The sequence below is a fragment of the Carya illinoinensis genome, chromosome 5, assembly GCF_018687715.1.
Source record: "Carya illinoinensis cultivar Pawnee chromosome 5, C.illinoinensisPawnee_v1, whole genome shotgun sequence".
NCBI classification, from domain to species: Eukaryota; Viridiplantae; Streptophyta; class Magnoliopsida; order Fagales; family Juglandaceae; genus Carya; species Carya illinoinensis.
In genome coordinates this window covers 28,112,610-28,127,004 of record NC_056756.1, presented here as the reverse complement: position 1 = coordinate 28,127,004, position 14,395 = coordinate 28,112,610, and the positions used below count along the sequence as shown (strand labels likewise).

General features: G+C 33.9%; 1 protein-coding gene across 1 annotated transcript; it reads left to right on the top strand.

Annotated features, from left to right (window-relative positions):
- The first annotated feature begins 9,024 nt into the window (after positions 1-9,024).
- On the top strand, positions 9,025-14,016 carry LOC122311634 (probable metal-nicotianamine transporter YSL7). The gene is made up of 6 exons (XM_043126251.1): positions 9,025-9,459; positions 10,498-10,661; positions 11,480-11,577; positions 11,746-11,880; positions 12,008-12,197; positions 12,745-14,016. The coding sequence occupies exons 1-6, from the start codon at positions 9,042-9,044 to the stop codon at positions 13,864-13,866; spliced, it is 2,127 nt and encodes a 708-aa protein (XP_042982185.1). The 5' UTR covers positions 9,025-9,041; the 3' UTR covers positions 13,867-14,016.
- Positions 14,017-14,395: the final 379 nt, after the last annotated feature.

The window sequence follows — 14,395 nt, the reverse complement described above, 5'->3', positions numbered from 1 at the left end:
GTGTAATGAAACATGAAGGAACTTGGAAGAAGCAACTACCTCTTGTAGATTTTGCTTATAATAATAGCTTCTAGGCCACCATTCAGATGGCACCTTATAAGGCTTTGTATAGCAAGAAATGCAAATCCCCGATGTATTGGGATGAAGTAGGAGAAAGTAAGATAATTGGATCAGAAATCCTACAAGAGATAAAGGACTAAGTCCACACAATTAGCGGAAGGATGAGATTGCACAAAGTCGACATAAGAGCTTGCTGATAATCAAATGAGGAATGTAGAATTTGAGATTAGAGATTGTGAAAGTATCTCCTATGATATGTAGGATCTTATGATATAGTGGAAAAAAGTGGGAGTAGTTGCATGCATTTAGAGTTACTAACTGAGTGCCATGGGATCCACAATATATTCCATGTGTCCTCATTGAAAAAGAGTTTTGGGAATTGGATACCTGAGAGAACCTGATAGCATACCTCTATAATCTAACCTCGCCTACATGGAAAAGCTAGTACAAATCATTGATTGGATGGAAAAAGAATTATGAAATTGCCAATGGTCAAAGTGCTTTGAAAAATATCATAATTTTCAGGAATCGACTTGGGAGAAAGAAGTTGATATGCGAGCCAAGTATCCCCAGTTGTTTGAAACCTAATCCAGTATTGTTTTGTCTTGGTCTTGGCTCAGTCGATGTTGTTGTATTCACTTATGTATGAAGTTGTTTTGTATAAATCAATCGTTGTACTTCATTTGCTTGGATATCAAACAAAATATATGTTTTGATTCATATCTATGGCGGACTATCTTTAGTGTGTTCTGTGAATTATTTCTCTATATTTGATTAAGTATTTTTGCAGTTTCATTGCACCCGAATGAAAGATTGCTAGGAAATCAACCCTTTTCGCACAATGAGTGCGAGAAATGAGGGAAGAACACCGTAGGAGGCGACTTGCTGATTTGCAGATACTTGCCTATTAGTAGAAGATGGAACGCCATGAGCACCATTACACTCATGTAATGGATATAGGTAGAAATGGGGTCGGTTACAAGAGAAAGGCTTTGCATCATGAAGAACATTACCCACCTCTTCACCCAACCCCTTGGATGGCTCGGGATAGCTTTAGAGCGAGGATGTCATGTGACATAGCTAAGTCTAGTAGGGCAATTGAGGAACATGCTGCATCTATCGATCCTGAGCCTGAGACTTCAAGATCTTCTATATGGTCTACTAATCGAGGGCAACTACTCGTTGAAGGCCATGTGCCTGATAGTGATGATGAGGAGGTCAAGCAACACCTTAGCCCTAGACATTTTGGTAACGTGACATATGATTCTAAGGATGATGCATTATACTACTTACAGCAGCATATTGTACCTATGGATATTGACTCACTACCGAACGCATCGACCAGCATTAGGCTTGGTGAGCAACATCTTCTCCTTTGATTGGTATGGTGGTTTTAATATATGCATAGAGTTTGAGGATGAAATATTTTTTTAAGAAGGATGTAACAGCTAGCTATAAATTCAATGAAGGAATTTCTTTAGGTTTTAGGAATCTTGTAAAAACTTGAAAGTTTTCACAAATCCCGTAGATTTTAGTTTATCAACATAGTTAGTTTTACTACTTTCTACGATGTCAAAAATGCTATTTTATTTATTTGAGGTACTTAGAAGGATAAGAATGCAAAACGGCCAACACCATTAGTCTCATAGGAATATTTTAGATTTTATGGCACAATAAAATTACTTTTGATTTCTAGAATAACACTTATTCAAAAATGCATTTTGAATTGTTCGAGGCACTTAGGAGTTTAATTTCACAAAACGAAATACACTCCTAGATTTGTATGAATACTTATGATTTTATGGTGTAAAGTTATTTTTACCTTTTTTGGGAGTGAATAGTAGCCTCAATGTTAGGACCTAGATTGATGTTTTGATTCAATTTTTGCCATATGAGCTTGCTTAGATATATTTTAGGATATGATTTTTAACCATATGATGTTGATCATTTATGATTTATTTCTTGAAATATTTTAGGTCCAATGGTTTGATCAAAATCAAACACACATATTCGGTTTTGATGAAAGTGTTAATGCGAATGCTTTAAGTTGGATTTTTATGATTTTTGTGGTTTTGCTTTACTGATTCAAAGCATGATAGTTCTTAGGAATGTGTTATGAATGTATTGGAAGCATTCTATTGAACTTTTGGAGTTCTTAGAGTTGTTTTGAAAAGAGATAAAACATTGAGAACCAAGAGTTGTGTTTAAGGTTAAAAACTTGGAAGTGTTGTATTGAAAAGATTTTTCTTTTTTAAAGTGAAGTTTGTTGACTTTTCTTGTATGTTATTTGAACATAGGATATGATTTTGTATGTTGCAATATTTCGGTTGAAGCATGAAAAATGAGGCTTGATCGAATTGAAACAAAAATCAAGAGATTTGACTCATGTATGTTTTGACCTAGGCATGTTTGACATAATTGGGATATGTTTTAAATTTTTGTAATTAGTTATTGGGATTTAGGAAAAAATTTACATGAGGAATGTAAATTTCGATGTTTTTTGAAGTTAGGATGTGAAATTCTTAAGTTATGAGTAAAATGGTCACTGTCTCACATGTAGAGGAGTAAAATGGTCACTTTAGTTTAAGATAGTATTTTTATGTTTCTAAATTGTTAGTGATGAGTTTATGATGTTTAGAAGTCTTTACTTACGATTTCTAGATTTTAATCCGTCACAGAATGATCACCATAAGTTAGATTCAAACTTATTATCAAATTATTGTATATATGTGTTGGTAAGGATACAATTGTCTATGTTCTTACATCATTATATATGCAATGTCATGCCATGTCATTACATGTATGTCTGTTACACATTATATTTTGCCATTCAATATTTATCTATTATACATTTTATTTGTCACAAATTTTTTTTCTATTATACATAATAGTCTGTCATGCAGTGTTTATCTATTATACATTATATTCTGTCATGAAATGTTTATATGTTACACATTATGCCATGTCATGAAACATTTTCTACTTAAAGTTATGCCATGTCACGAAACTTGTCTGTTTTATATTATGTCATGTTAAGAAATATTTTCTGTTTCGTGGTATATCATGTCATTTATCTCACGTAAATGTCATGTTACGTTAAGTTAGGTCATTTGTCATTTCATTTAATGTTACATCACATCTCGAGTGCAAAGTGTATTTCAAAAATAGATTTCCCACATTAAGTCAACTCTATTTATGTTTATCATGACCCTAAGTGTTAAGATGAGATAATATCCTAGTAAAAATCCATTTGTTCACGTTGGAATATCTAAATTAGTATAAAATCTCCTAGGTTGATAAGGTAAAGAGCAACAAGTCTCAAATTAGGCTTAATTAACTAGTCACCAGAGCAATGTTAGGCATTAACACCGATGGTGTCTCCTACACGTTCAATTTCACATTATATATACTCACGCTGGTGCAAATACTTGTCACGAGATGCATACATTACGTTTTCCATAGTAGGTACAGATACTTGTGAACTAATACGTACATTAACACACTCACAACTGGTGCAGATACCTGTGTTGTGATGCGATAATTGGTAGAGACACATGACTTAAGGGGAACAGTGTAGTACCCATATGCCACTTTTATTAATCGTGTTTAATTATTGAACAAAATTCCAACTTGACGCTCATGTTATTTCATGTTTAAGTTCATGTCATATCAATTTCAGTTTCAGTTCACATTCAAGTTCATGTTATGTTAAGTTCAATTTCAGTTTAGTTTCAAATTTAGTCCATGATCAAGTTCTTCTCATGTCAATTCAAGCCATGTCAGTACATGTCATATTATTTGTCAAGTCATGTCAAGCTTACTTATGCTCATGTTATGCATTCATGCTTTTACTATCATGCATACATCTTTAAACTTTCGTTTATGTTCTTTTTTAACTTGATGAGATTTGTAAAGAAATCTTATCATGGTAGTCCTAACTACCATTCCTCCTAGAATGGTAGACGATCTGTCAGGACTAGGAGATGCAAGAGACTCTGGCTGACTGGAGACGGTTGACTAGGTAACGAAGGCACAACATGAAGCTCATAGCCTCTATGTTTCGATTTATAGATAGTATTAAGGAATCCCTGACCAAATTGCATGAGCTACTTGATGGATTAGTGTAGATGCTTTAGTTATGCTTGTATTTAAGGAGCTTTGGCTCATGTGCTTTTGTGATTACAGACCTTTTAGACTTATGCTCTGATATGTGACGTCTATCACTTTCATGTTTATGTCTTATGTTTCAAAAAGTTTGGAATATATCTCATTTGGTGTATAGTATTGCTCAAGAAGAAAATTGTCCACTACGAGTATTGTATATTGGTAGATGCATGATAGGTGTATTGCATCTTTAATTGTCATGAATAGGGATAGGTAACTTTGTATTGCATGTCTTGACGCTTCAAAGTCTATCCAATCCCAAGTGAAATATTGGGCCGTCACACACACTACTTTTGAGCCATAAATGGTTCTTGGAATTTTCCACATTTGCAATGTTTAGAGCTTGTGAATGTTTATTGGAAATTCCCACCCTCGCTCCAATTTACAGCTTGTGAATCCTTGTTGAAAATTTTCCCACATGCACTTTTTCATCATGTAATTGTTGTTGAATTCCTTATCATTGCACTGTTTATAACACGTGAATTATTTGTTGAGATTTTATCATTGGACTATTTTATAACTTGTAACTGCTTGCTAAATTTCTTGTCATCGGACCGTGATTTAGCATGTAAATATATTTTTAAATATTGTTGGATTTATGAGTTAAGATGGGTTTTACGTGGATGTGTGAGTATCACGAACCCAAACCAAGATTAGGCATTATCAGTGGAGCTCCTCTGGTCACTTGGAAGTACATAAGATTGAGTGATGTCCCTTAGATTGTTACAGGGAAACAATATGTTCAAATGAGACAGTAATGCTCTTGAGTTGAAGTCGTGACCTTTCTAATGGTATTGCCTAGAGGATGTCATGCTCAAGGACGGGGTGCGAAGCCAAGCATTGCTCGGAATGAAATCAAATGCACGGTCGCTACCTCTGGTGTGGCAAAGAGAGCCAAGGTATGTAGATGGTCCATTATGAGGAGACCATCATGCACACATTAACAAAATGGATATTTTAATAAACTGGATTTTTTGGTGTGTTTTCAACTTGTGTGGAAACTATGTCAAGTGCTCAAGTTTTGTTATGTGTTGATTTGTTGTGTAAAGTTGACCGTTGCTTGAATATGCATATTTAAGGTAAGTATAAAATGTCAAAATAATTGCATAACTACTTACATATTTTTCTTTTCCAATTGGCATGCACCTTTGAGTGTTAGTCTTTGCTTCACTTATCGAGACTTTTCAAAATCTCATCCTTATAATCTCACTACGGTCCCACTCTTGAGATTCGTAGATTTTGATATAGATGAAGACCTTGGTGGTAGTTATGGACTTGGAGATTTGGTGCAGTAAGAAGATTGAGGATTGGGCATTTTCCCATTTTATTATTTTGCTATGTTAAACTTCTTGATCAACTAGATGACAATAAAAATTTATTTAAATTGTGATTCAGATGCTTGTGACTTATGGATAATGTGGTTACAATGTTATTAATTTTCTCTGGAAAAATTATTTAGATTTAATGACTACCCTTTTATTTTCCTTGCGAATTAACTAAATACTTTTTATTGAGCACGTGAACATACACTTTGATATCACAATATGCGAGGGGTGTACGAACCAAGTAGCCAAAGTTAAGGCTTCCGCCAAATCACAAGCAGGATCAAGTGCATTACATATAACAAGTATGTGATCACCATTATACTCCAAACCAATAGTTTTCTCATCCATACACTCAATGCCCTAAGTATATATTTTTTTAACAAAATGACATGTTTTTTGTAAAATGTGACAAATACATATTTTTTTAAAGTCCAAGTTGAAAGCTTCATGTGTTATTTCATTAAAAACGTATGTGGTTGTCACATGCTTAAGGAACACTTGAGAAACTTTAAATGAATTCGAAGGAAAATTGATGCAAGGAGATCCGGGTTTAGTGATGTATATTTGAAATATTCTATATTATTGGGGATAGACTACCTTAAGAAGTTAGATTAGAACAAATATAGCAATAAACTGTGAAAATTTCCTGGATTAAAGCAATATTGCCCACGTGCCAGTGTTTTGGCCATAAAATTGGCTATGGGTATTAGAATCATGAATAAGACCTCTATTTGGAAAGCCTCTTGGCATGCATGTTGTGATCATGCTATGCCAAGTGGTTCATGTTTCAATTTTAAAATCAGCATTTTCTCCTTCAAATTGACAGTTCACATTGCTTTTTGCCTTTTATGAGAATATTTCAATTTCACTTTTAGAGAGTATTTTGATTTTTACTTAAGTAAGATTTCTTGTAGTACTCTTAGTTTATTACATAATTAATTTTAATGCAATAATAAGGATTTTTCTTTTTTGAGAAAAACTCTCATAATTTAGGGTTTTTATAGCTATTTGAGCCCAATTGTGGGCTCTAGAACTTGATTTCTTATATTGTCATTAATCAATATTTGCCGAAGTTTTCTCTCTGCTATTATGTCTCTTTCTTAAGTTCAATCCTTTGTTTCTATAGATTGACTGCCCACTAGAATAGTTGCATTGCAAGTTTGTCCGACATAAAAGACTCTACCCATATTTTTGAAAATATTTCAATTTCATTTTTAAAGATTATTTTGATTCTTTAACTCTTATGATTGGTGTACGTGTTTGTTTGTATGCTTCCATGTTTGAAATTCCTAGTTGCTGATCTGTGGATTTACTTGCTGAGATTGCAAGATCTCATTGTGGTGTTCTCACCTACGGTTATGTTTCGATAGACTTTGATACAAAGGATGGATTTGAACACGAAGGAACAACCCCACCTAAGGAGTGATGATTTGGGTTTTATTTTCGTTGTAGTTGATGGACTTTTATTTTATTTTAATTAGATGGATGACTGTAATAACCTTATGGATGACTTCTTGTTGGGTTGTATTTTAATTTTTTTGGTACTTTGTTTTAGACTGTCTTATTATTTTTTTACTGTGTTTATAAACTATACACATATTGCATATCCGCACATACTTACACTTGGTGTTGGGGTGTGTGGCCACTCACTGTGTGACCCGAGTGACCATCACCCCATGTCGTGACTCCTACCAAATCACATGTGGGGATCAATGGTGATACATATTTAAATACCTAAATTTAAAATTAAGTGAATTATGTAACTAAGTCAAAAAAATATTTAACTATAACTATATTTATGATGTTGATAGTTACTAACTACTTACTAACTTAGACTTTATTCTTCAGTATGCATAATTATTAATAATGTCATATATTTTATATATAATGAATAAATATCAACTAATTTCATTATACATAGATTATTATATTTGCTTGCAACTTAGGTGTTTAAAACAAAATTTCATTATACCATGAGAACTAGCAAAGAGATGTTTCCCAATCCTCTACTTGCAGAGGCCTATGGAGCACTACAAGCTGTCAAATTTGGTCTTGATCTTGGCCTACACCAGATAATTATTGAAGGCGACTCACAGCAGGTTACAAAGGCACTTTCTAATGACCAAGAAGGAGGCACAAGTGCTAGCATGTTCGTCTGTGAAGCTAAGCAATTACTTAGTAGTTTTGCCAAGTGGGAGGTTTCTCATGTAAGGAGAAATGTCAACCTTATGGCTCACTTGTTAGCAAAAAATTCACTCTCCATTTCAGATGTAATTGTCACAATGGAGGACATTCCTCAATGTATTTCCTCTCTTTCTTAATGAAATGGCACAAAAGTTTTCCCCTCAAAAAAAAACAAAAAAACAAAACAAAATTACTTAATGATTTTAATTAAGTGTAAATAGTAGAGTATGTATGAATGTATAATATATTAACTATTTATATATAATGACATAAATTATCACGTGATTTATGATTTATTATTAATTGATAGCAAATATTATTTTATATTTTATATGGTCAATGATAATACATTAGATGAAATTACATAATTAACTTATATAATTATTATATAAAAATAATGTATTAAATCATTAAAAAATATTTTTAAAATCTATATGGGTTCAGCCTGACCCAATTCGATCTAAAATTTATAGAACCCAAGACCAAACCGAACTTCTTCAATCCAAAATTTGTGGGACTGAGACTGACCGGTCTCAACTTCGGTCTGGACTGAACTCCTTACACCCCTATGGATGGTGGGTGTTTCTAGCTATTACACACCTACAATCAAGAGCTAGTTTCTAAAAGCATTTAATGATATTACTATTGGGGGTAAAAATCAAACATGAAACACAACTTTAATATCTACTAAACAAGATCCACGAGCCGGTTGACTTGTAAAGCATGGTAATATTTTCGTAAGGTGTATTCTCACCAATATTTTAATGACAAAAAGGGGTATATTATGATGGCCATATTATATGTAGATGTGGCATTGCACATTAAAAATAAATTAAAAAAAAAAGAAAGAAAAAATCAAGATCACATGGACCTGATAGAGACCTTATCACACCCATATATTGAATCAGGTATAAAGAAAATTATTGGATAAAAAAATCTTTTGAAGTTTGATAAAATGATTTAATTAAAATTTCCAATTAAGGCAGATTCTCTAATTAAGATTTTTCAGGAACCTCACTGATTCATTCCGCTATTGAGTTGTACCTATATGATAGTATGTAGATTCATATGATCTTGATCCAACTGTCTATTCCTTTTTATATGCATCGAACTCCAATAAGAATAAGTCTTTAGAGTAATTCAAGATCGGCAACAAGGACGCAAAGGGAAGCCAAAGACTCTCAAAACACACACACATAGAGGGGGAGGGAGGAGAGAGAGAGAGAGAGAGAGAGAGAGAGAGAGAGAGAGAGAGAGAGAGAGAGAGAGAGAGAGAGAGAGAGAGGCTAAGATCAATCAAGAATTGCAATGGCTAGTAGTAGGAACCCTATAGGCAATGAGAGATTAGAAAGAAAAGATTATGAGTTTGATGAAGAGGAGAATATGGGGAAGAGATTAGAACATGATCATGATGGAAGAGTGGTGGCCACAGAGGAAGCATTCAATGACACAAAAGTGCCACCATGGACGAAGCAGATAACAATAAGGTCAATGGCAACGAGCTTTGCGTTGAGCATTGTCTTTAACGTGATTGTGTGCAAGCTTAACCTAACAACAGGTGTGATACCTTCTCTCAATGTGGCTGCTGGATTGTTGGGTTTTGCCGTTGTGAAGGCCTACACATCCCTAATTAGTAAATGTGGCCTCTTGAAGCAACCTTTCAACATGCAAGAAAATACGGTCATCCAAACATGCGTTGTTGCTTCCTCAGGAATTGCATTCAGTAGTATGTTCTTGATTTTCCAAACATATAACAATATCATCATTTCTTTATTTTACAAATAAAAAAAGTTTGATTTTCTTATCTATAGAAAAATTTCTTCTTCTTCTTCTTCTTCTTCTTCTTCTTCTTCTCTCTCTCTCTCTCTCTCTCTCTCTCTCTCTCTCTCTCTCTCTCTCTCTCTCTCTCTCTCTCTCTCTCTCTCTCTCTCTCTCTCTCTCTATATATATATATATATATATATGTTGTCTAAATAATATTAGAACACATATTGTTATTTTGGTTATGGTAGCAATTGTTATTTTCTCCATTTTATGTTGCACACTTCATGTATTCGAAATGTAATATTATATATTTCGTGACACTTTTTTTTGGCAAGGGATAAGGAAAGTGACATCATTTATAAGAAGTATTTCTTGAATAGCATGCCAACAATATTACAATAAGCAAAATTAGAATTCTTATATGAGCTTTAGGGTTTAAATTATAATTTAATATAATACTTTGAGCATTGTGAAAATTCTATTTACCATCTCCACACTGCACATGATTTTTTAATTTTTAATATTTTTTCCCCTTACCAAATATGTGATATATAGATTATGATGCGTAGAAGATCAACTCAATTAGTTTAAGAGGAATAAAATAAAATTAAAATTAAAAAAAAATAGACTAAAAATAAGTATGGTATATATATAGTATGTGGAATAATGAATACCAAAACTCAAAAGATACTGGAATTAAAGGTGATGGACTTTTCAGTTTTCAATTTGAATTTTCTAAGCTTTTTGCATTCATTGTTCTTTGTGCTCATTAATTACTTGTTAATAATTTGGAAACTAATTATATATATAAATGATAGTTGAAGTTATAAAGTACGTAAGCGTTACGTACTTATTTTAAAAGGTGAATTAATTTGATATTCATATGAAAAAAATTAATTTTTTAATAATTAATTTTACTATTTTTTAAAAGAATAATATCTGCAAATATATGCTTGCTTGGTAGTTAATAACTTTTTGGTTGTATATACATAATTATTAGGTGGAACTGCAAGCTATTTGCTCGGTATGAGTCCATTTATTGCTGCCAATGTCGATGGAGCGAACACACCAAGAAACGTGAAGCATCTATCTGTTGGTTGGATGATTGGATTCCTCCTTTCTGTGAGCTTTGTTGGCTTGTTCTCTATTGTGCCTCTAAGAAAGGTTAGAAAAGAATTAATTAAGACATTTTGGTAATTAATAATGATAATATTAATTGGTTGTTCTCAAGACAATAATATAATATTCTACTTCAATTAATGAATTCTAATTGCATGTGAAATTAATGGAGAGAATTTTAATTCTCCTATTTTTAGATATATTGTATGGTTGACCAACTAGAAAGATATATATATATATATATATATATATATATATATATATGAGAAATATTTTAGCCACAAAAGGATTGCATAAAAATAACTCACAAACTGACGTAGCTTGATATGATGCATCAGATTATAAAGTTACTTTTACTATAAAATAGATCTAACAGATCTCATAAAGTTATGTCAATTTATGAGTTTATTTTATGTAATCTCTTTGTATTTATAAAAGTTTCCATATTATATATATACAGATCTCACATGCACATTTAATGTTGTCTTTCTCTTTTCAAACATTGAGCTAGCAGCCAATTAGAATAGAGAATTGAATATCTGAATGCCCATTATATAATAGGAAAAATTTTAAGTATCATCATTCTCTTAACACCCATGTGGTATTAAATGATAGACCTACAAGTGAAAAATAATAAATAATTTTTAATCATTTAATACCAAATCATAAGATGATAAGAGAATGATCATGGTAAAAAAATGATGATGATTAGGATTACTCTATATAATATATTACAAGTATATAACAATCATAATTACTGCTTAACTACATTTTCTAGCTTATAATATATATATATATATATATATATATATATATATATCTCCCACCTTATATATTAAGCTTTGAAAATTGATGTCTCACAGATGATGATCCTAAAGTACAAGTTAACCTACCCAAGTGGGACCGCCACTGCATACCTCATCAACAGCTTCCACACACCCAGAGGAGCCAAGCTGGCAAAGTAAGCATTAAAAATTTATATAACATTTTAATTAATCTTCGCATACCCAAGTTCAAACGAATGAGGAGAATATAAATTAAGGAATATTCATAACTTTGTAATCTTACATTGTGTTATTTTGACTATCTCCATGATTATCTGCTAATGCATTGATTTTCATGGATACAGGAAACAGGTTGCTGTGCTGTTTAAAAGCTTCTGCTTTAGCTTTGTGTTTGCCTTTTTCCAATGGTTTTACACTGCTGCCGAGGGATGTGGGTTTTCAAGCTTCCCTACATTTGGTCTCCAAGCCTATAAACAGAGGTAAATTAAGTGTTTTCTAATCACTTTAAGACCGTGATTGATCAATGCATTCTCAAATAAATAAAAGCAACTTAATTCCGATAGAAGAAAGGAAGATGATCATTATCTTAAATTGTCAACTGGGCAGGTTCTACTTTGATTTCTCCTCGACTTACGTGGGTGTTGGAATGATTTGTCCTTACATGGTGAATATATCTTTGCTTATTGGAGCCGTAGTATCATGGGGAATCATGTGGCCATTGATTGAGCTTAAGAAAGGTGTTTGGTATAGTGCTGAACTATCCGAGAGCAGTCTCCATGGAATTCAAGGATATAGGGTGAAGAAATTCATGGGCCTAACTCATCTCTTAAAACCAGTTCAAAGAGAGAGGTTTGCCCAACCTTATAAACATGCCCAAGACCTTGTCCACAGGCAATGTGGGATTTATTCCTCAACACCCTCCCTCACGTGCAGGCCAGTATTTTTTCTGGTCCTTGTCACGGGGTAAGTAGTGTAGGCCCCATTGGTCCTGTGGCAGGCTCTGATACCATGAAGAAATTCATGGGCCTAACTCATCTCTTAAAACCAGTTCAAAGAGAGAGGTTTGCCCCAACCTTATAAACATGCCCAAGACCTTGTCCACAGGCAATGTGGGATTTATTCCTCAACATAGGATATTTATATTTATAGTACGAAACTATACTAGTTTCCATGATTTAACAAATGAAAAGAAATAAGAACGGGCATATATATATATATATATATATATGTATGTATGCATGTACGTTTGTATTTATATACAACGATCTTTCCACTGTCATCATGACTTTTGTGTTATAATTTACACTCACTTATAACCTTTTCTTTTGTGCATGTCTCCATAGGTTTTTACTGCCATTTCCATAATGCTGGGTGAAGGTCTTTTCCACTTTGTCTACATGCTAATCAAAACTACATGCAGTCTTGCAACTCATAAATCTGAGAATAAAGAATCATCTTCCATTATCCCCGAAATTTCGGAAAAGTCACCAGATTCTGAGATTGCAAACTACATTGAGCAACGACGAATTAAATTTTTCTTGGAAGATCAGATTCCCAATCCGGTAGCCATGCTTGGTTATGTTATCCTTGCAGCCATATCCATTATTGTAGTCCCATTCATCTTCCATCAATTGAAGTGGTATCATATATTGGTTGCTTATACCATAGCCCCAATTTTGGCCTTCTGCAATGCCTATGGCTGCGGTCTTACTGACTGGTCTCTTGCCTCCAACTATGGCAAAGTTGCTATCATCATTTTCAGTTCTTGGGTTGGCCTTGAAAATGGAGGAGTTGTTGCTGGTCTTGCCTCTTGTGGAGTGATGATGAGTATTGTTTCTACAGCTTCTGATCTCATGCAGGACTTTAAGACTGGATATCTGACTTTGGCGTCTCCTCGCTCCATGTTCCTTAGCCAAGTTTTTGGGACAGCCATGGGTTGCGTCATGTCTCCTTTGGTCTTCTGGTTTTTCTACAAAGCATATCCTATTGGTGACCCAGATGGACCGTACCCCGCCCCATACGCAGCAATGTACCGTGGGATTGCCCTTCTTGGAGTTGAGGGTTTGGATTCCCTTCCCAAGAATTGTGTCAAACTTGCTATCACATTCTTCTTTGCTGCTATGGCACTAAATATACTCGGTGAGCTGCTGAAGCATTGTGAAAAGAAGTATAAGATCTATAGGTTTGTTCCAAGCCCAATTTGCATGGCCATCCCATTCTATCTTGGTGGATACTTCGCCATTGACATGGGTCTTGGGAGCTTGATTCTTTTCATGTGGGAGCAGAAGAACAAGCAAAAGGCCAAGGACTTTGGGCCTGCTGTGGCATCTGGCCTCATATGTGGTGATTCTTTGTGGGGAATTCCAGCCGCTATACTTGCTCTTGCTGGTGTTGAAGCTCCTCTTTGTATGAAGTTCTTGTCTGCCTCTGTCAATAAAAAGGTTGATGCCTTTCTGGGTAACTAATTAATGTAGGCAAATTATCCGTACATATATAGCTAGCCTGCACTTCTTTTACGCTATTTCGAGTGTTCTAGTTAGGATACGTACTTTGAAGTCCGTAATGGACTAATTGCAAGAATATTTAAGCCTGACATTTTCTTGCTCTTAAGCAAATTATGCCATTTGACTATTAGTATTTGAGGTTCAAAATCCTGATCATGGTCCTTAAAATATGCATGTCTTCTCATAGTTACGTTCAATGCCCTACTCCTGGGAAGTTGCCAATGCATGCCTTTTTCCATTACGGTGAAGCCGTGTACGGTAGTATTGACTGATTCACGTCCATGGCTTAATAAATAAATAAACAGTTCCAATTTTGGGTGGTCTGGCTGATTTTGAAACTTTAATGGACACCAATGAAAATTTGACACATCAGAGATTCCACTGTAAACTAAAAGAAGTGCATCACACAGGATTATTGTTTTCAATAACCACATTCGTAAGCTAGACCCCTCACATTCGACATGGTGCTGGATCAAAACATCTCTTGCCG

Bases quoted from the DNA above. Each gene is read 5' to 3' on its own strand.
- LOC122311634 (XM_043126251.1), top strand. From the start codon at position 9,042: ATGGCTAGTAGTAGGAACCCTATAGGCAATGAGAGATTAGAAAGAAAA. The intron at 9,460-10,497 runs GTATGTTCTTGA...CATAATTATTAG, and splicing joins CTCAGGAATTGCATTCAGTA to GTGGAACTGCAAGCTATTTG. The intron at 11,578-11,745 runs GTAAGCATTAAA...TCATGGATACAG, and splicing joins AGAGGAGCCAAGCTGGCAAA to GAAACAGGTTGCTGTGCTGT.